The sequence below is a fragment of the Toxotes jaculatrix genome, chromosome 15 (genome assembly GCF_017976425.1).
Source record: "Toxotes jaculatrix isolate fToxJac2 chromosome 15, fToxJac2.pri, whole genome shotgun sequence".
In the NCBI taxonomy this organism is placed as follows: Eukaryota; Metazoa; Chordata; class Actinopteri; family Toxotidae; genus Toxotes; species Toxotes jaculatrix.
The window spans coordinates 4,733,850-4,756,237 of record NC_054408.1 but is presented as its reverse complement, the minus strand read 5'-3'; the positions used below and the strand labels follow the sequence as shown (position 1 = coordinate 4,756,237).

General features: G+C 35.1%; 1 protein-coding gene across 3 annotated transcripts in view; it reads left to right on the top strand.

Moving 5' to 3' along the window:
• Positions 1-22,388, top strand: part of LOC121194813 (mitogen-activated protein kinase kinase kinase kinase 4-like) — a 111,101-nt gene that overhangs the window by 80,272 nt on the left and 8,441 nt on the right. For all 3 annotated transcript variants that reach the window (XM_041057876.1, XM_041057875.1, XM_041057874.1), the window contains 9 exons: positions 14,508-14,617; positions 16,001-16,161; positions 16,392-16,489; positions 17,291-17,469; positions 17,646-17,763; positions 18,308-18,655; positions 19,390-19,504; positions 20,675-20,842; positions 21,381-21,524. In XM_041057876.1, coding sequence (XP_040913810.1) covers positions 14,508-14,617; positions 16,001-16,161; positions 16,392-16,489; positions 17,291-17,469; positions 17,646-17,763; positions 18,308-18,655; positions 19,390-19,504; positions 20,675-20,842; positions 21,381-21,524 — 1,441 coding nt within the window. The remainder of the gene's footprint in view (positions 1-14,507; positions 14,618-16,000; positions 16,162-16,391; positions 16,490-17,290; positions 17,470-17,645; positions 17,764-18,307; positions 18,656-19,389; positions 19,505-20,674; positions 20,843-21,380; positions 21,525-22,388) is intronic.

Below are 22,388 nucleotides of genomic sequence, written 5' to 3'. Positions count from 1 at the left end.
AAAAAAATTTTTGACCTCAAAATGTCATAAAAAACGTCATACTATAGTAAGGCGTCAAAATCTGTGAAAAAAAGTCAAAAAATTTTTTGACCTCAAAATGTCATAAAAAACGTCATAGTATAGTATGGCGTTTTTTTCGGGCAAAAAAAGTTAAAAATTTTTTTGACCTCAAAATGTCATAAAAACGTCATACTATAGTAAGGCGTTTTTTTCGGGCAAAAAAAGTCAAAAATTTTTTTGACCTCAAAATTTCATAAAAAACGTCATACTATAGTAAGGCGTCAAAATCGGTGAAAAAAAGTCAAAAATTTTTTCGACCTCAAAATGTCATAAAAAACGTCATAGTATAGTATGGCGTTTTTTTCGGGCAAAAAAAGTCAAAATTTTTTTCGACCTCAAAATGTCATAAAAAACGTCATAGTATAGTATGGCGTTTTTTTCGGCCAAAAAGAGTCAACATTTTTTTTTTACCTCAAAATATCATAAAAAACGTCATACTATAGTAAGGCGTCAAAATCTGTGAAAAAAAGTCAAAAAAATTTTTGACCTCAAAATGTCATAAAAAACGTCATACTATAGTAAGGCGTCAAAATCTGTGAAAAAAAGTCAAAAAAATTTTTGACCTCAAAATGTCATAAAAAACGTCATAGTATAGTATGGCGTTTTTTTCGGGCAAAAAAAGTTAAAAATTTTTTTGACCTCAAAATGTCATAAAAACGTCATACTATAGTAAGGCGTTTTTTTCGGGCAAAAAAAGTCAAAATTTTTTTTGACCTCAAAATTTCATAAAAAACGTCATACTATAGTAAGGCGTCAAAATCGGTGAAAAAAAGTCAAAAATTTTTTCGACCTCAAAATGTCATAAAAAACGTCATAGTATAGTATGGCGTTTTTTTCGGGCAAAAAAAGTCAAAATTTTTTTTGACCTCAAAATGTCATAAAAAACGTCATAGTATAGTAAGGCGTCAAAATCGGCCAAAAAAAGTCAAAATTTTTTTTGACCTCAAAATGTCATAAAAAACGTCATACTATAGTAAGGCGTCAAAATCGGTGAAAAAAAGTCAAAATTTTTTTCGACCTCAAAATGTCATAAAAAACGTCATAGTATAGTAAGGCGTTTTTTTCGGGCAAAAAAAGTCAAAATTTTTTTCGACCTCAAAATGTCATAAAAACGTCATAGTATAGTATGGCGTTTTTTTCGGGCAAAAAAAGTCAAAATTTTTTTCGACCTCAAAATGTCATAAAAAACGTCATACTATAGTAAGGCGTCAAATTCGGTGAAAAAAAGTCAAAATTTTTTTCGACCTCAAAATGTCATAAAAAACGTCATAGTATAGTAAGGCGTTTTTTTCGGGCAAAAAAAGTCAAAAAAATTTTCGACCTCAAAATCTCATTAAAATTGTCATAGTATAGTATGGCGTTTTTTTCGGGCAAAAAAAGTCAAAATTTTTTTCGACCTCAAAATATCATAAAAAATGTCATAGTATAGTATGGCGTTTTTTTCGGGCAAAAAAAGTCAAATTTTTTTTCGACCTCAAAATGTCATAATAAATGTCATAGTATAGTATGGCGTTTTTTTCGGGCAAAAAAAGTCAAATTTTTTTTCGACCTCAAAATGTCATAAAAAACGTCATACTATAGTAAGGCGTCAAATTCGGTGAAAAAAAGTCAAAATTTTTTTCGACCTCAAAATGTCATAAAAAACGTCATAGTATAGTAAGGCGTTTTTTTCGGGCAAAAAAAGTCAAAATTTTTTTCGACCTCAAAATGTCATAAAAAACGTCATAGTATAGTATGGCGTTTTTTTCGGGCAAAAAAAGTCAACATTTTTTTCGACCTCAAAATGTCAAAAAAAACGTCATAGTATAGTATGGCGTCAAAATCGGTGAAAAAAAGTCAAAATTTTTTTCGACCTCAAAATGTCATAAAAACGTCATAGTATAGTATGGCGTTTTTTTCGGGCAAAAAAAGTCAAAATTTTTTTCGACCTCAAAATGTCATAAAAAACGTCATAGTATAGTAAGGCGTCAAAATCGGTGAAAAAAAGTCAAAATTTTTTTCGACCTCAAAATGTCATAAAAAACGTCATAGTATAGTAAGGCGTTTTTTTCGGCCAAAAAAAGTCAAAATTTTTTTCGACCTCAAAATGTCATAAAAAACGTCATAGTATAGTAAGGCGTTTTTTTCGGGCAAAAAAAGTCAAATTTTTTTTCGACCTCAAAATGTCATAAAAAACGTCATAGTATAGTAAGGCGTTTTTTTCGGGCAAAAAAAGTCAAATTTTTTTTCGACCTCAAAATGTCATAAAAAACGTCATAGTATAGTATGGCGTTTTTTTCGGGCAAAAAAAGTCAAATTTTTTTTCGACCTCAAAATGTCATAAAAAACGTCATACTATAGTAAGGCGTCAAAATCTGTGAAAAAAAGTCAAAAAAATTTTTGACCTCAAAATGTCATAAAAAACGTCATACTATAGAAAGGCGTCAAAATCTGTGAAAAAAAGTCAAAAAATTTTTTGACCTCAAAATGTCATAAAAACGTCATAGAAAAGTAAGGCGTTTTTTTCGGGCAAAAAAAGTCAAAATTTTTTTCGACCTCAAAATGTCATAAAAAACGTCATAGTATAGTATGCCGTTTTTTTCGGGCAAAAACAGTCAAAAAATTTTTCGACCTCAAAATGTCATAAAAAATGTCATAGTATAGTATGGCGTTTTTTTCGGGCAAAAAAAGTCAAAATTTTTTTCGACCTCAAAATGTCATAAAAAACGTCATACTATAGTAAGGCGTCAAATTCGGTGAAAAAAAGTCAAAATTTTTTTCGACCTCAAAATGTCATAAAAAACGTCATAGTATAGTAAGGCGTTTTTTTCGGGCAACAAAAGTCAAAATTTTTTTCGACCTCAAAATGTCATAAAAAACGTCATAGTATAGTAAGGCGTTTTTTTCGGGCAAAAAAAGTCAAAAATTTTTTTCGACCTCAAAATGTCATAAAAAACGTCATAGTATAGTAAGGCGTTTTTTTTGGGCAAAAAAAGTCAAAATTTTTTTCGACCTCAAAATGTCATAAAAACGTCATACTATAGTAAGGCGTCAAAATCTGTGAAAAAAAGTCAAAAAAATTTTTGACCTCAAAATGTCATAAAAAACGTCATACTATAGTAAGGCGTCAAAATCTGTGAAAAAAAGTCAAAAAATTTTTTGACCTCAAAATGTCATAAAAAACGTCATAGTATAGTATGGCGTTTTTTTCGGGCAAAAAAAGTCAAAAATTTTTTTTAACCTCAAAATGTCATAAAAACGTCATACTATAGTAAGGCGTTTTTTTCGGGCAAAAAAAGTCAAAATTTTTTTTGACCTCAAAATTTCATAAAAAACGTCATACTATAGTAAGGCGTCAAAATCTGTGAAAAAAAGTCAAAAATTTTTTTTACCTCAAAATGTCATAAAAAACGTCATACTATAGTAAGGCGTCAAAATCGGTGAAAAAAAGTCAAAAATTTTTTCGACCTCAAAATGTCATAAAAAACGTCATAGTATAGTATGGCGTTTTTTTCGGGCAAAAAAAGTCAAAATTTTTTTCGACCTCAAAATGTCATAAAAAACGTCATAGTATAGTATGGCGTTTTTTTCGGCCAAAAAGAGTCAACATTTTTTTTTTACCTCAAAATATCATAAAAAACGTCATACTATAGTAAGGCGTCAAAATCTGTGAAAAAAAGTCAAAAATTTTTTTGACCTCAAAATGTCATAAAAAACGTCATAGTATAGTAAGGCGTTTTTTTCGGGCAAAAAAAGTCAAAATTTTTTTCGACCTCAAAATGTCATAAAAAACGTCATAGTATAGTAAGGCGTTTTTTTCGGGCAAAAAAAGTCAAATTTTTTTTCGACCTCAAAATGTCATAAAAAACGTCATAGTATAGTATGGCGTTTTTTTCGGGCAAATAGAGTCAAAATTTTTTTCGACCTCAAAATGTCATAAGAAACGTCATACTATAGTAAGGCGTCAAAATCTGTGAAAAAAAGTCAAAAAAATTTTTGACCTCAAAATGTCATAAAAAACGTCATACTATAGTAAGGCGTTTTTTTCGGCCAAAAAAAGTCAAAATTTTTTTCGACCTCAAAATGTCATAAAAAACGTCATAGTATAGTATGGCGTTTTTTTCGGGCAAAAAAAGTCAAAATTTTTTTCGACCTCAAAATGTCAAAAAAAAAACGTCATAGTATAGTATGGCGTTTTTTTCGGGCAAAAAAAGTCAACATTTTTTTTGACCTCAAAATATCATAAAAAATGTCATAGTATAGTATGGCGTTTTTTTCGGGCAAAAAAAGTCAAAATTTTTTTTTGACCTCAAAATGTCATAAAAAACGTCATAGTATAGTATGGCGTTTTTTTCGGGCAACAAAAGTCAAAATTTTTTTCGACCTCAAAATGTCATAAAAAATGTCATAGTATAGTAAGGCGTTTTTTTCGGGCAAAAAAAGTCAAAAATTTTTTCGACCTCAAAATGTCATAAAAAACGTCATACTATAGTAAGGCGTCAAAATCTGTGAAAAAAAGTCAAAAAAATTTTTGACCTCAAAATGTCATAAAAACGTCATAGTATAGTATGGCGTTTTATTCGGGCAAAAAAAGTCAAAATTTTTTTCGACCTCAAAATGTCATAAAAAACGTCATAGTATAGTATGGCGTTTTATTCGGGCAAAAAAAGTCAAAATTTTTTTCGACCTCAAAATGTCATAAAAAACGTCATAGTATAGTATGGCGTTTTTTTCGGGCAAAAAAAGTCAACATTTTTCTTTTACCTCAAAATGTCATAAAAAACGTCATAGTATAGTAAGGCGTTTTTTTCGGGCAAAAAAAGTCAAATTTTTTTTCGACCTCAAAATGTCATAAAAAACGTCATAGTATAGTATGGCGTTTTTTTCGGGCAAAAAAAGTCAAATTTTTTTTCGACCTCAAAATGTCATAAAATACGTCATACTATAGTAAGGCGTCAAAATCTGTGAAAAAAAGTCAAAAAAATTTTTGACCTCAAAATGTCATAAAAAACGTCATACTATAGTAAGGCGTCAAAATCTGTGAAAAAAAGTCAAAAAATTTTTTGACCTCAAAATGTCATAAAAACGTCATAGTATAGTAAGGCGTTTTTTTCGGGCAAAAAAAGTCAAAATTTTTTTCGACCTCAAAATGTCATAAAAAACGTCATAGTATAGTATGGCGTTTTTTTCGGGCAAAAAGAGTCAAAATTTTTTTCGACCTCAAAATGTCATAAAAAACGTCATACTATAGTAAGGCGTTTTTTTCGGCCAAAAAAAGTCAACATTTTTTTTTTACCTCAAAATATCATAAAAAACGTCATCTGTGAAAAAAAGTCAAAATTTTTTTGACCTCAAAATTTCATAAAAAACGTCATACTATAGTAAGGCGTCAAAATCGGTGAAAAAAAGTCAAAATTTTTTTCGACCTCAAAATGTCATAAAAAACGTCATAGTATAGTAAGGCGTTTTTTTCGGGCAAAAACAGTCAAAATTTTTTTCGACCTCAAAATGTCATAAAAAACGTCATACTATAGTAAGGCGTCAAATTCGGCGAAAAAAAGTCAAAATTTTTTTTTTACCTCAAAAAATCATAAAAAACGTCATACTATAGTAAGGCGTCAAATTCTGTGAAAAAAAGTCAAAAATTTTTTTCGACCTCAAAATGTCATAAAAACGTCATAGTATAGTAAGGCGTTTTTTTCGGGCAAAAAAAGTCAAAAATTTTTTCGACCTCAAAATGTCATAAAAAACGTCATAGTATAGTATGGCGTTTTTTTCCGGCAAAAAAAGTCAAAATTTTTTTCGACCTCAAAATGGCATAAAAAACGTCATAGTATAGTATGGCGTTTTTTTCGGGCAAAAAAAGTCAACATTTTTTTTTTACCTCAAAATATCATAAAAAACGTCATACTATAGTAAGGCGTCAAAATCTGTGAAAAAAAGTCAAAAATTTTTTTGACCTCAAAATGTCATAAATAACGTCATACTATAGTAAGGCGTCAAAATCGGTGAAAAAAATTCAACATTTTTTTCGACCTCAAAATGTCATAAAAAACGTCATAGTATAGTATGGCGTTTTTTTCGGGCAAAAACAGTCAAAATTTTTTTCGACCTCAAAATGTCATAAAAAACGTCATAGTATAGTATGGCGTTTTTTTCGGGCAAAAAAAGTCAACATTTTTTTCGACCTCAAAATGTCATAAAAAACGTCATAGTATAGTAAGGCGTTTTTTTCGGGCAAAAACAGTCAAAATTTTTTTCGACCTCAAAATGTCATAAAAAACGTCATAGTATAGTATGGCGTTTTTTTCGGGCAAAAAAAGTCAAATTTTTTTTCGACCTCAAAATGTCATAAAAAACGTCATACTATAGTAAGGCGTCAAATTCGGCGAAAAAAAGTCAAAAAATTTTTTTTACCTCAAAAAATCATAAAAAACGTCATACTATAGTAAGGCGTCAAATTCTGTGAAAAAAAGTCAAAAAATTTTTTCGACCTCAAAATGTCATAAAAACGTCATAGTATAGTAAGGCGTTTTTTTCGGGCAAAAAAAGTCAAAATTTTTTTCGACCTCAAAATGTCATAAAAAACGTCATAGTATAGTATGGCGTTTTATTCGGGCAAAAAAAGTCAAAATTTTTTTCGACCTCAAAATGTCATAAAAAACGTCATAGTATAGTATGGCGTTTTTTTCGGGCAAAAAAAGTCAACATTTTTTTTTACCTCAAAATGTCATAAAAAACGTCATACTATAGTAAGGCGTCAAAATCTGTGAAAAAAAGTCAAAAAATTTTTTGACCTCAAAATGTCATAAAAAACGTCATACTATAGTAAGGCGTTTTTTTCGGCCAAAAAAAGTCAAAATTTTTTTCGACCTCAAAATGTCATAAAAAACGTCATAGTATAGTATGGCGTTTTTTTCGGGCAAAAAAAGTCAACATTTTTTTCGACCTCAAAATATCAGAAAAAACGTCATACTATAGTAAGGCGTCAAAATCGGTGAAAAAAAGTCAAAAAAATTTTTGACCTCAAAATGTCATAAAAAACGTCATACTATAGTAAGGCGTCAAAATCTGTGAAAAAAAGTCAAAAAAATTTTTGACCTCAAAATGTCATAAAAAACGTCATAGTATAGTAAGGCTCAAAATGTCATAAAAAACGTCATACTGTAGTAAGGTGTTTTTTTCGGGCAAAAAAAGTCAAATTTTTTCGACCTCAAAATGTCATAAAAAACGTCATAGTATAGTAAGGCGTTTTTTTCGGGCAAAAAAAGTCAAAATTTTTTTCGACCTCAAAATGTCATAAAAAACGTCATAGTATAGTATGGCGTTTTTTTCGGCCAAAAAAAGTCAACATTTTTTTTTTACCTCAAAATATCATAAAAAACGTCATACTATAGTAAGGCGTCAAAATCTGTGAAAAAAAGTCAAAAATTTTTTTTACCTCAAAATGTCATAAATAACGTCATACTATAGTAAGGCGTCAAAATCGGTGAAAAAAATTCAACATTTTTTTCGACCTCAAAATGTCATAAAAAACGTCATAGTATAGTATGGCGTTTTTTTCGGGCAAAAACAGTCAAAATTTTTTTCGACCTCAAAATGTCATAAAAAACGTCATAGTATAGTATGGCGTTTTTTTCGGGCAAAAAAAGTCAACATTTTTTTCGACCTCAAAATGTCATAAAAAACGTCATAGTATAGTAAGGCGTTTTTTTCGGGCAAAAAAAGTCAAAATTTTTTTCGACCTCAAAATGTCATAAAAAACGTCATACTATAGTAAGGCGTCAAAATCGGCGAAAAAAAGTCAACATTTTTTCGACCTCAAAATGTCATAAAAAACGTCATAGTATAGTAAGGCATCAAAATCGGCGAAAAAAAGTCAAAATTTTTTTCGACCTCAAAATGTCATAAAAAATGTCATAGTATAGTATGGCGTTTTTTTCGGGCAAAAAAAGTCAAAAATTTTTTTCGACCTCAAAATGTCATAAAAAACGTCATAGTATAGTATGGCGTTTTTTTCGGGCAAAAAAAGTCAACATTTTTTTTTTACCTCAAAATGTCATAAAAAACGTCATACTATAGTAAGGCGTCAAAATCGGTGAAAAAAAGTCAAAAATTTTTTCGACCTTAGACTTAGACAGACTTTATTGTCATTCAGGTATACAGTGTATACAGAACGAAATTTCGTTGCATTTTACTCGCAACAGTATAAAAAAAATAAAGGATATAGCATGTAGACAGTGAAATGAGGAAAATAGGCAATAGGAATGAATAAATAAGGACTATAAACACAGGTAGAATATAAAATACAGTAAAAAACAGTAAAAAAAAAACAGTGCAAAGTGCAATACTGTGATTGAAAGAGACAGTAGTGCAGTCTATGGATTTAAGAATTTAAGAGTTTAAAAGTCTTATGGCGAGGGGGAAGAAGCTTTTCCTGAACCTAGTGGTTCTGCACCGGATGCTGCAGAATCTTCTTCCTGAGGGCAGAAGTGAAAAAAGTCTATGGTGAGGGTGTGAGGCGTCCTTGATGATGTTGCTGGCCCGGGACACACAGCGCTGAGAGGCAATGTCCTGCACAGAAGGAAGGGAGCTCCCGATGATTTCCTCAGCTGTCCTCACCACTCTCCTCACATTCCTCCAGTCTGCAGCAGTGCATCCTCCACACCACACAGAAATGCAGCTGGTGAGGATGCTCTCTACAGTTCTCCTGTAGAATGTAGTGAGGATGGGTGGGGGCAGGTGGGCTCTCTTCATCCGTCTCAGGAAGTGCAGGCGCTGCTGTGCCCTCTTAACCACCTCAAAATGTCATAAAAATCGTCATAGTATAGTATGGCGTTTTTTTCGGGCAAAAGTCAAAATTTTTTTCGACCTCAAAATGTCATAAAAAACGTCATACTATAGTAAGGCGTCAAAATCGGTGAAAAAAAGTCAAAAAAATTTTCGACCTCAAAATGTGATAAAAAACGTCATACTATAGTAAGGCGTCAAAATCTGTGAAAAAAAGTCAAAATTTTTTTTGACCTCAAAATGTCATAAAAAACGTCATACTATAGTAAGGCGTCAAAATCGGTGAAAAAAAGTCAACATTTTTTTCGACCTCAAAATGTCATAAAAAACTTCATAGTATAGTAAGGCGTTTTTTTCGGGCAAAAAAAGTCAACATTTTTTTCGACCTCAAAATGTCATAAAAAACGTCATAGTATAGTATGGCGTCAAAAATGGGGGAAAAAAGTCAAAAAAATTTTTGACCTCAAAATGTCATAAAAAACGTCATAGTATAGTATGGCGTCAAAAATGGGGGAAAAAAGTCAACATTTTTTTCGACCTCAAAATGTCATAAAAAACGTCATAGTATAGTAAGGCGTTTTTTTCGGGGAAAAAAAGTCAAAATTTTTTTGGACCTCAAAATGTCATAAAAAACGTCATAGTATAGTATGGCGTTTTTTTCGGGCAAAAAAAGTCAAAATTTTTTTTTTACCTCAAAATGTCATAAAAAACGTCATACTATAGTAAGGCGTCAAAATCGGTGAAAAAAATCAACATTTTTTGCGACCTCAAAATGTCATAAAAAACGTCATACTATAGTAAGGCGTCAAAATCGGTGAAAAAAAGTCAACATTTTTTTCGACCTCAAAATGTCATAAAAAACGTCATACTATAGTAAGGCGTCAAAATTGGTGAAAAAAAGTCAAAAAATTTTTCGACCTCAAAATGTCATAAAAAACGTCATAGTATAGTAAGGCGTCAAAAATGGGGGAAATAAGTCAAAAATTTTTTTGACCTCAAAATGTCATAAAAAACGTCATACTATAGTAAGGCGTCAAAATCGGTGAAAAAAAGTCCAAATTTTTTTCGACCTCAAAATGTCATAAAAAACGTCATAGTATAGTATGGCGTTTTTTTCGGGCAAAAAAAGTCAAAATTTTTTTCGACCTCAAAATGTCATAAAAAACGTCATAGTATAGTAAGGCGTTTTTTTCGGGCAAAAAAAGTCAAAATTTTTTTCGACCTCAAAATGTCATAAAAAACGTCATACTATAGTAAGGCGTCAAAATCGGTGAAAAAAAGTCAACATTTTTTTCGACCTCAAAATGTCATAAAAAACGTCATAGTATAGTATGGCGTTTTTTTCGGGCAAAAAAAGTCAACTTTTTTTTTTTACCTCAAAATGTCATAAAAAACGTCATACTATAGTAAGGCGTCAAAATCGGTGAAAAAAATCTGAATTTTTTTTTACCTCAAAATGTCATAAAAAACGTCATACTATAGTAAGGCGTCAAAATCGGTGAAAAAAATCTGAATTTTTTTTTACCTCAAAATGTCATAAAAAACGTCATACTATAGTAAGGCGTCAAAATCTGTGAAAAAAAGTCAAAATTTTTTTCGACCTTAAAATGTCATAAAAAACGTCATACTATAGTAAGGCGTCAAAATCGGTGAAAAAAATCTGAATTTTTTTTTACCTCAAAATGTCATAAAAAACGTCATACTATAGTAAGGCGTCAAAATCTGTGAAAAAAAGTCAAAATTTTTTTCGACCTTAAAATGTCATAAAAAACGTCATACTATAGTAAGGCGTCAAAATCGGTGAAAAAAATCTGAATTTTTTTTTACCTCAAAATGTCATAAAAAACGTCATACTATAGTAAGGCGTCAAAATCGGTGAAAAAAAGTCAACATTTTTTTCGACCTCAAAATGTCATAAAAAACGTCATAGTATAGTATGGCGTTTTTTTCGGGCAAAAAAAGTCAAAAATTTTTTCGACCTCAAAATGTCATAAAAAACGTCATAGTATAGTAAGGCGTTTTTTTCGGGCAAAAAAAGTCAACATTTTTTTCGACCTCAAAATGTCATAAAAAACGTCATACTATAGTAAGGCGTCAAAATCGGTGAAAAAAAGTCAACATTTTTTTCGACCTCAAAATGTCATAAAAAACGTCATACTATAGTAAGGCGTCAAAATCGGTGAAAAAAAGTCAACATTTTTTTCGACCTCAAAATGTCATAAAAAACGTCATACTATAGTAAGGCGTCAAAATTGGTGAAAAAAAGTCAACATTTTTTTCGACCTCAAAATGTCATAAAAAACGTCATAGTATAGTATGGCGTTTTTTTCGGGCAAAAAAAGTCAACTTTTTTTTTTTACCTCAAAATGTCATAAAAAACGTCATACTATAGTAAGGCGTCAAAATCGGTGAAAAAAATCTGAATTTTTTTTTACCTCAAAATGTCATAAAAAACGTCATACTATAGTATGGCGTTTTTTTCGGGCAAAAAAAGTCAAAATTTTTTTCGACCTCAAAATGTCATAAAAAACGTCATAGTATAGTAAGGCGTTTTTTTCGGGCAAAAAAAGTCAAAAATTTTTTCGACCTCAAAATGTCATAAAAAACGTCATACTATAGTAAGGCGTCAAAATCGGTGAAAAAAAGTCAACATTTTTTTCGACCTCAAAATGTCATAAAAAACGTCATAGTATAGTATGGCGTTTTTTTCGGGCAAAAAAAGTCAACTTTTTTTTTTTACCTCAAAATGTCATAAAAAACGTCATACTATAGTAAGGCGTCAAAATCGGTGAAAAAAATCTGAATTTTTTTTTACCTCAAAATGTCATAAAAAACGTCATACTATAGTAAGGCGTCAAAATCGGTGAAAAAAATCTGAATTTTTTTTTACCTCAAAATGTCATAAAAAACGTCATACTATAGTAAGGCGTCAAAATCTGTGAAAAAAAGTCAAAATTTTTTTCGACCTTAAAATGTCATAAAAAACGTCATACTATAGTAAGGCGTCAAAATCGGTGAAAAAAATCTGAATTTTTTTTTACCTCAAAATGTCATAAAAAACGTCATACTATAGTAAGGCGTCAAAATCTGTGAAAAAAAGTCAAAATTTTTTTCGACCTTAAAATGTCATAAAAAACGTCATACTATAGTAAGGCGTCAAAATCGGTGAAAAAAATCTGAATTTTTTTTTACCTCAAAATGTCATAAAAAACGTCATACTATAGTAAGGCGTCAAAATCGGTGAAAAAAAGTCAACATTTTTTTCGACCTCAAAATGTCATAAAAAACGTCATAGTATAGTATGGCGTTTTTTTCGGGCAAAAAAAGTCAAAAATTTTTTCGACCTCAAAATGTCATAAAAAACGTCATAGTATAGTAAGGCGTTTTTTTCGGGCAAAAAAAGTCAACATTTTTTTCGACCTCAAAATGTCATAAAAAACGTCATACTATAGTAAGGCGTCAAAATCGGTGAAAAAAAGTCAACATTTTTTTCGACCTCAAAATGTCATAAAAAACGTCATACTATAGTAAGGCGTCAAAATCGGTGAAAAAAAGTCAACATTTTTTTCGACCTCAAAATGTCATAAAAAACGTCATACTATAGTAAGGCGTCAAAATTGGTGAAAAAAAGTCAACATTTTTTTCGACCTCAAAATGTCATAAAAAACGTCATAGTATAGTATGGCGTTTTTTTCGGGCAAAAAAAGTCAACTTTTTTTTTTTACCTCAAAATGTCATAAAAAACGTCATACTATAGTAAGGCGTCAAAATCGGTGAAAAAAATCTGAATTTTTTTTTACCTCAAAATGTCATAAAAAACGTCATACTATAGTATGGCGTTTTTTTCGGGCAAAAAAAGTCAAAATTTTTTTCGACCTCAAAATGTCATAAAAAACGTCATAGTATAGTAAGGCGTTTTTTTCGGGCAAAAAAAGTCAAAAATTTTTTCGACCTCAAAATGTCATAAAAAACGTCATACTATAGTAAGGCGTCAAAATCGGTGAAAAAAAGTCAACATTTTTTTCGACCTTAAAATGTCATAAAAAACGTCATAGTGTAGTATGGCGTTTTTTTCGGGCAAAAAAAGTCAAAATTTTTTTCGACCTCAAAATGTCATAAAAAACATCATAGTATAGTAAGGCGTTTTTTTCGGGCAAAAAAAGTCAACATTTTTTTCGACCTCAAAATGTCATAAAAAACGTCATAGTATAGTATGGCGTTTTTTCGGGCAAAAAAAGTCAACATTTTTTTCGACCTCAAAATGTCATAAAAAACGTCATACTATAGTAAGGCGTCAAAATCGGTGAAAAAAAGTCAACATTTTTTTCGACCTCAAAATGTCATAAAAAACGTCATACTATAGTAAGGCGTCAAAATCGGTGAAAAAAATCAACATTTTTTTTTACCTCAAAATGTCATAAAAAACGTCATACTATAGTATGGCGTCAAAATCTGTAAAAAAAAGTCAAAATTTTTTTCGACCTTAAAATGTCATAAAAAACGTCATAGTATAGTATGGCGTTTTTTTCGGGCAAAAAAAGTCAAAAATTTTTTCGACCTCAAAATGTCATAAAAAACGTCATAGTATAGTAAGGCGTTTTTTTCGGGCAAAAAAAGTCAACATTTTTTTCGACCTCAAAATGTCATAAAAAACGTCATACTATAGTAAGGCGTCAAAATCGGTGAAAAAAAGTCAACATTTTTTTCGACCTCAAAATGTCATAAAAAACGTCATACTATAGTAAGGCGTCAAAATCTGTAAAAAAAAGTCAACATTTTTTTCGACCTCAAAATGTCATAAAAAACGTCATACTATAGTAAGGCGTCAAAATCTGTGAAAAAAAGTCAAAATTTTTTCGACCTTAAAATGTCATAAAAAACGTCATAGTATAGTGTGGCGTTTTTTTCGGGCAAAAAAAGTCAAAATTTTTTTCGACCTCAAAATGTCATAAAAAACGTCATAGTATAGTAAGGCGTTTTTTTCGGGCAAAAAAAGTCAAAAAATTTTTCGACCTCAAAATGTCATAAAAAACATCATACTATAGTAAGACATTAAACTATGCAAAACAAAAGTCATATTTTAGTAAGCTTTGAGGTGTTTCTAGTGCAAAATATTACCACAGCGGACATGTTCTGAAAATTTGGTTAAGCACTGTGCTGCTCTATTCTCGCTTACTAGCTTGCTGTAAACTGTAGATTGGATTTCATGAATGGCGGCGTGTCTTATTATTCCTGTGTCCTGTCATTACTCTGTGCATCATTGAGACACGCCCCTGTTCAGGAAATCCATTCCTCATTTTGCAGCCAGTTAGCAGAGCAGTCGACAGGGTGGAGTCATTTCAGCAGACAACATTAATGCACAGACATGGTCCATGGATAGGAAATCTCTGCAGGTTGGATCGGAAATTTCTGATTCATGAAATATGTTTGGATTGGAACCCGATACCGATACTGGATCGGATCGGCCCCATCCCTATCTGGTGTAGTATGGTATAGCTAAAACTCCAGACACTTCCTAGTGGACAAAATGGTGCCAGTCAGGTTGTTGTGATGCTGCTGCAAATCCGTTATAAAGGGGATTTTGATTGGCTAAAACATGTTTTGTGTATTATCAAGTATACTCATGCTCAGAGAGTATCTGTGTGTGAGTGAGCTGGTCACTGTCTTTATCATAAAAGGTTCCTCTCAGGACTACATCAAGGTCCCCGGTGTCGTCAAGGCGAGACTCGCCTCATCACCACGGCAACACCCCACAAAGCAGCCATGCCGTGCATCGCAATGCCGCCAGGTAAACAGACATAACCCAGTGATTTGTATGATTTTGTGTTTCTTTGTTTTTTTTTTATTTTGTTTTTGCTCTAATATTTCACACTTCTCATGGTCTATATTTTTGTCCTTTTCCTCTTTTCTCCCCCTCTCCCCTCTCTGCTGTAACACAAGTACCAAGTCCAATTAGTCTTGTGGTTTGGAAACATGCATGCAGTTCAAAATATTATTAGAACCTAAACTAAAGAGGACTTCCTGAGGAAGAAGTGCTGTTAACTGTCCTGCTGTAATACTAAAAAAAAACTCACAAAAACACTGAAAACAGTATAATGTTTTTATAATTTAATGTTTTTTTTAAATGTATAAATCTGCATAATATAAAAATTATAAGTGACACAAGACAAAATAAAAGATACAAAATGAAAAATCTGTATTTTTGCATTAGTTTATTAATTAAATATTTCAATTTGTTTACAGTTCATCCCTATATTTACATGCAGGGATACATGAATGGTTTGTAACATAAAATTAACATCAAATTATAGATGATACAGATGATGAGATGAGATGAGATGGGACTAGGCCCAGAATAGTGCACTGTATGACTCCACTGGTTAAAACTTTTGAGGAGAATATATCAGTGCAGTTACTACATGTAAACATAGAACATTTTATGGAAGATTAATCAGTCTAAAGCTCTGGGACTAATGAGATCTTAAAGAAATGAAAGTCATTTGCTGAGTCAAAGTGTTGTGAAGCAGTGTGAATCCAGGCTGCTGTTTTAGACATGAAAAATAATGACTTTTTCACAGGCTCTGTGGAAAAAAACAAACATGTGCCTTGTTTGGAGATAGATCTAAACCACACACACACACGACAGGACAGGATTGTGTACTCACTGTCTTCACTGTCTGCCTGTGCAGCTACAGTCTTTGTGTTTAAAGTTGTGTGGGAGGGTTTATGTAATAGTGGTAGCTGTCTAACCTTGTGATACTTCTTCACTTGTGTGTGAATGTGTGTGTTCGCAAGCACATACACGGCTTTCTATTTCCAAACCACAAGCCTTCTCATGAGATTTTCTTTGTTTCATCTCTTTCTCTTCTTCTAACCCTGCGGTGCTGTATTTTATTGTTTCTCTAGAATGACACATTCCCTGCTCTAACCTTTCACATACTTAGCATATTTGTACTCCTCCTCATTGACTTAAAATATTATTTAAGTGTAATACTAAAACACATTACACTGTTATAGACTTTCTTTCCCACCATGGTTTAAAAAAAAACTCCCTGATCAAATCACAAAATAGGTTCAACAGCACGTCCCTGACCCTACCATTTGAAAGTTGCTGCCTCTTCAGTGGCTTCATCTCTGACTGTCTTGACTCTGGTGTTTGTTGGCTCTACAGTGCGGCGGAGCCTCGACTGCTGTGGGAGCGAGTGGAGAAAATGGTTCCCAGACCAACCAGTAACAGTGGCAGCGGAGGGTCCAGTTCCTCCAGCAGCTCCAGTAACTCCAGCTCTCAGCCCAGTTCTCACTGCGGCTCTGGAGAGAGGTTCAGAGCCCGCTGTGAGTCCACACACACTTTAACAAATCAGCAATGACAAATAGGCAGGAGGTGGACAACATAACTAAAACACCACCTGAAAATTAATTTGTGCTGAAATAAATACCACATTAATAAAGATTTTTACACAAACAAGCTGGTGAACACACACTAACATATTAGAATTTGCCAGTTTTCTCCAGTAACATCACTTTTTAGAATAAACTGACCGTTTCACCTCCGCCTCCTTCAGCCTCTTCCAAATCGGAGGGCTCGCCCCTCCAACGGCCAGAGAATGCTGGGAAAAAACCAGAGGAGAGGAGGGACTTGGTCAGACCGAACAGACCAGCGGTGAGAGTTGACTGAAAGCTGACTGGCCAGAACTGTAGCTCGCTAGCTGGGATAGATCTAGATCTAGAACTGTGTGTTTGTATGGTGATAAATACATTATAGTTATGAAGTGTGCCCCTTTGACTTTGTTTGGAGTGTGAGTAATAATTTTACGTAGCCAGGGGGAAATTTTCTTCCTTGGGTTTTTTTTTTGTCTGTGTGTGTGTGTGTGAGAGCGAGAGAATAATACTAAAGTGTATCCTTTGGATTGTGTCATGTGATCTGCTCATTATCCAATGGAGTGACATGATATGACTTTGTTCTGGCTGAACGGTATCGCTTGCTTTTTTTCCCACCGGTCTCTCTGGCTCGGCAGCAGCCATGTTAACTCATGCTCTAACCTCGATAAAGAATTTACATTTTCTTCTATACTGTTATAATTTTTCATCTTTGCAGCTCTAATAATTCTGTCATTAGAATTAATCCACTAACCTTGCCTACAGTAGCCTGAAGAGCATCAGCTGTTTGCTGTACGACAGTCATCTCTTTCCTCGCTTCATCTTTCGGCTTTGCTTCTCTCACGTTGGCTTCACATTGGCTGGTGTACCTCTGTAACCACTCTTCCTCTCCTGCAGCGTTTTGTTTCCTGCTTCACTTTTTCCAAAGAGGATTGACTGAAAATCTTATGATTTGTGAAATGACGTCTTAACTGACAGTTGACTGAGTGAATGGACAAAATTCCAGCCGGGGGAGAAAGCTAGAGATCAGTGAGATAAAAATGACCCTTGGCCCAGGTTTTACCTTTTACCTCCTGACTTTTAGGACCTGACGGCTCTGGCCAAGGAGCTGCGTGCAGTGGATGACGTTCGCCCCCCGAACAAAGTGACGGATTATTCATCCTCCAGTGAAGAGTCAGACACCACTGATGAGGATGATGATGAAGAGGTGGACCAGGAGGCAGGTGAAGAGTCAACCTCTGGCCCGGAGGACTCCAGAGCTGTGTATGTACTCAAGTTTAACATCTGATCTGATACACGCTTTGTATGGACACTGTAGCCAGTCATTAGCAACAGCATGCATCAGCTGAGGGTAATGGAGGGTAATGGTCACAGAACCTCTTCCAGGTTCATATCAAACCTTGAAATAGGAAAAAAAAAAGCCTTTTTCTGTCCTGCAGTTCTTCCAGGCTGAGCAACGGAGAGACAGAGTCAGTGAAAACCATGATCGTTCACGATGAGGGCGAGAGCGATGCAGGCTCAACGCCCTGCAAAGACAGCACTCTAATCGTCAGACAGGTACAGGCTGAAAAGACAAAATAAACAACAACAACAAAACATAAAAATCAGACACACACACCACTCATTTGCTACACACTTTTAGTTGTTCTGTTTTTGTGTATTTTGTTCATTCATACCCCAGGTGTTTTTCCATTTTGTTTGTATGTTGTGTTGATGTTCTGTTCTTGCATCCTATGTGGCCTCTGGAGAGTGTTACCGAGGGTAGAAGCTTAGTGTAGGCTGGGTACAAAACCCCACAGACTTTAACTATGGACTCACATAAAGACTGCCAGCTAACGCAGCAACAGGGATTTATTACATTATTAGGCATTTAATCAGGTTTGTTACACTGCACTGTCACATGCAGTTAGTACCAGTAAACACCACAAAAGGACTTAGCACATTATCTTACCATATGATTGACTATTAACAAGAGTTTTCTTCCCGCCTGTAGAATAGCCACTGTAGCTTGCCCTTTGCTCTAGCTAACACATTCCCTACCCCTGAGCTCATCAGGAACACATCTAGACCCAAAGTCGTCTACCCCTCTTTCTACTTCCAGAGTGCAGGTGACAACAGAAAGCGCCCAGGCCCCGCCCCGGGCCAAGCCCAGACCCCTGGTCTGCTTGCAGGCTTTGCCCCGAGCCCTGGCTCAGTGCCAGGCCCGGGTCTTGGCCACCACACCCCCAGCCCCCACCATCATCATCACCACCACCACCATCACCCCACACAGCACACGGACAGGAACGGCTTTGCCGGCCGCATCCACCACCTCCCAGACCTGATCCAGCAGAGCCACCATTCCTCCCCCTCTTCCTCTGCATCCAACTCCCCTTCTTCCTCCAGCCTTGCCAGCCCCTCCTCCATGTCCCCCCAGAGTCCCCTGGACAAGCTCGGCATCCTCACAGAGGTATGTCTCCGGAGCCCCAACACAGAGAGCCACTTAGGGGCGCCATTTCTTGTGTGATCTTGAACAGATGAAGCAAAAGAGGTCAAAACCATCATTATCTAGTGACTTTTATTTTTTGACCCGTGAATATCCTGTTAAATTTATTGTACACAGGTTGAAGTATTATACAAAGTAAAATATTAAAGCAAAGATTTACAGCTGCAGTCCCATCACTCCTTAGTGAGTTTTGTATGTATGATCACAACAGGCCCGTTAGCTCTGGGTTAGAGCTTTTCTGCTGAAGTGTCCTCTGAGGCTAGTTGTGGTTTTACAAGCATTCCCCCAAACATCTAAATCTCATTTTATTCCTTGATGTTGCCTATTTTCAGCAAACGCATCATATTCTCGCATTCCTCAGATAATAGATCATAGCGAACAGGGCAGTTAGGAGCGTAAAGGCAAGTATACTTCCCATGGAAATTAGTTGTTCCCTTTTTTGTTCTTTTTTTGTCAGCACCACTCCATGTGTTTTTACCGTCCACCATCGTTTTTCCTTTTTTTCCTCAGTATTTATAATTTTACCTTCCGACTGAATGCCCATTGTATTTGCATGCATATACCTCAGTTTGCCGACTTGTTTGACTACATTCTTATCTGTAAGCTTCTAATGCCAAAAATGTCTTCTTGAACTTTCAAAATGACATTCAGAGTTGTGATACTCTGTCACTACTAAATCTTATTCTGTTCCTCTGTAGAGTCAGTCTAGTAACAACATGCAGAAACACAAGTCTTCTTCCTCCTTTACTCCGTTCATCGACCCACGTCTCCTCCAAGTCTCTCCATCCACCGGCAGCGCCCTCAACAATGTCGGTACGTCCCTTCCCCCTGTGGCTTCCAATCTCAGGCCTTCTGTCACTGATCCAGGAACTGGAGGAACTAAAATTTTAGGAGCTACGAAGTTCAGAAACTTCAAAAGTTCCTCGAGTTTGTTGTGCTGCTTTAAATTTGCACATCAGGTTCAGGAACATTAAGTCTGGGAAAATCAGAAGTTAAGAAAAGTGGGACAGCTAGGACTAGCAACAATAACATTATATACTTTTTTTTATCTCTCTCACTTTTTTGGCTTATAATTCAGTTTTTGTTTTTTGTGTTTTAATCAAATAATGTACAATATGTTGCAAACTCCACCACAGTAGTTTGCACTTTGAAGCTGTGGCCAATGAACCAAAATCAAAAAACGGTAAAGATCCTGAGTGTGTGAAAAGTTCAAACCCAAACCAAAAGCAGTTGATTAGCGTGTCACTGAGGTCACAGAGCTCGTTAGCTGCCGCAGTTTACAAACAAAGCTTTCTTATCAAAGCAGTCCTCCTGTTCCCATCATCCCTCAGAGCACTGGCCGTCGTCAAAGCCAGATCTTTCCAGCCCTAAGGACTCTGGTATGCTGAGTCATTACCTCACCTGATGCAGCTGGTGACCAGCCACTGACCCCTTTAGTTTATTCAGTCTGCATTTAATCACTGATTTGATGAGTTTAGATTTTCCTACAGATATCTGAAGTCCAGATGGCAAATTAAGAGAGGCAGAGACAAACAGAGGCTCCACTCTCTGACACAAATACCATGAAATAATAAACTGCGATGACTGCAGAAGCGTTCTGAGTTTGCACAGCTTGTTATGTATCACAGTTTATATAACAAACAACAGACTTTCATCAAATCTGTCACTGTGTTGCCTTGAACTAAGTGACATGCAACCCCTGCTATGACATACAGCTGTCTTTAAACTTCACATCAGGCCTTTTTTCTTAGAGTGGTTCAGTTGCTGGAATGGCCAAATCCTGCTTGTTTTCCAGACTTTGCTCCAAATCAACTTTAATTCAGACTATTTCTTGACAATCAATCCTGTACTTATGATGAACAAAAGCAAACAAAAGAGATAAACCTACCTTTCTAATGTTGACCATTTGACTGACCCCCACCCAACCTGGTAAATTCTACACCCTACACCGTCCTACCTAAGCCCCTCCCTTTGACCTTTTAGGCTACAGCAATGACGCCCGGCTGGCAGAGGCGCTGAGGGCCGACCCATCTCGGAAGGGCTCCGTGGTCAATGTTAACCCGGTCAACACTCGCCCTCAGAGCGACACGCCGGAGATCCGCAAATACAAGAAGAGGTTCAACTCTGAGATCCTGTGTGCTGCTCTCTGGGGTAAGAACGACTGTGACATCAGCATGAACAAATGATAAAACATCTCAACACGATTACTGTCTGTACACTGCTTTGTTCACTGGGTCAGAACTGGAGGTGCGTGGAGGACGAGGGAGGGACAGGAAGCAAGGGGGCTGATGGGAAACGTGGGTTTAATTTTGAGAAACAGATTAGCAATACGAGCAACACCATGATTGTTAAATTTAGGCCAAGGTTTACAGGTAAATTGCATTGTAAACTTTTAACACACCATCTGTATTTCCAGAAATCACCCTGTTTGCATTCACCTTCACATTCATTCATTCACAATCAATTCATCAAAATCATTCTTAGAAACAGTAGCTATAAAAGTCTTCACCACCTGGTGGCAGCAAAACCCTTATAAATCTGCATACTATACTCCATCTGTCTGACTGGACTGTATAGTGTGCATCCACTTGTGGTTATTGCTGTTGGTTTTCTCCTAAATACAATGTGTGTGTGTGTGTGTGTGTGTGTGTGTGTGTGTGTGTGTGCGTGCGTGCGTGCGTGCGTGTAGGAGTGAACCTATTGGTGGGAACCGAGAGTGGACTGATGCTGTTGGATCGTAGCGGTCAGGGGAAAGTTTACCCTCTGATCAATCGACGGCGCTTCCAGCAGATGGATGTCCTGGAGGGTCTCAACGTTCTGGTTACTATATCAGGTAAACACACACACAAGCACAAGAGCGTGCTAAGCGTTAATAAGTTAATAAGTACACACTATTCAGTTATTTAGTTCTAGTACAAGTTAGTACTTTATGAATACGTTTAGGATTTATCAATGAAACATGTAACCGCACACAAAATATGCACAGAAAAAATCATGCATGAAAATGCTTGTGCGCAAAAATGTGACTCACAGACCCACACCAGCAGAGTTAAATCTAAATAATATAGTTTCACTTCTGTTTATCCTGCTGTCAGCTCATAGAGCGAGTATAGTGTGCATGTGTGTGTGTTTTTTCTGGCTTGTACACATGCTCACACACCCCTGGAGATACACTCTAAAACCTGCTGCAACCTATTCTGACAAAATTTGTTTTTTTGGTTTCTTTTTTCTGAAGTCGCATAAATATTTGTATACACATACAGCTGTGTTCCAAGATTTCTCAGATTGAAAGTGCATCCACATTCTTACTTCTCCTCTTTCTCAATTTCACCCACACACACACACAGAAGCAGTGTCACAACAGATATTTAGAGCTAAACGGATATTGAGAAAGTCTCAGCTTGTTGAGACCACGTCACGCTTGTGTACAATATGTAACGCTGACACACGCTTTCTTTCCGTGATAGAAGGAAACGCCAGAGAAACATGCGTCGATTTCCTTTCATGAAATTTCTTTGCGTTACCAGTGTGTGAACATACGCGTCATGGAAAGTTGTATCACTCTAATTTCTTATAACATTAGTGGAAATGGTTGGCAGTGCAGCAAGAGTGGGCTGCCCCTGTAATAAACAGGTGCACAAACATCCCGTGCACAGATGCACAAATAAGGTGCTCTTGTTATGGTCCTGTCCTTAAG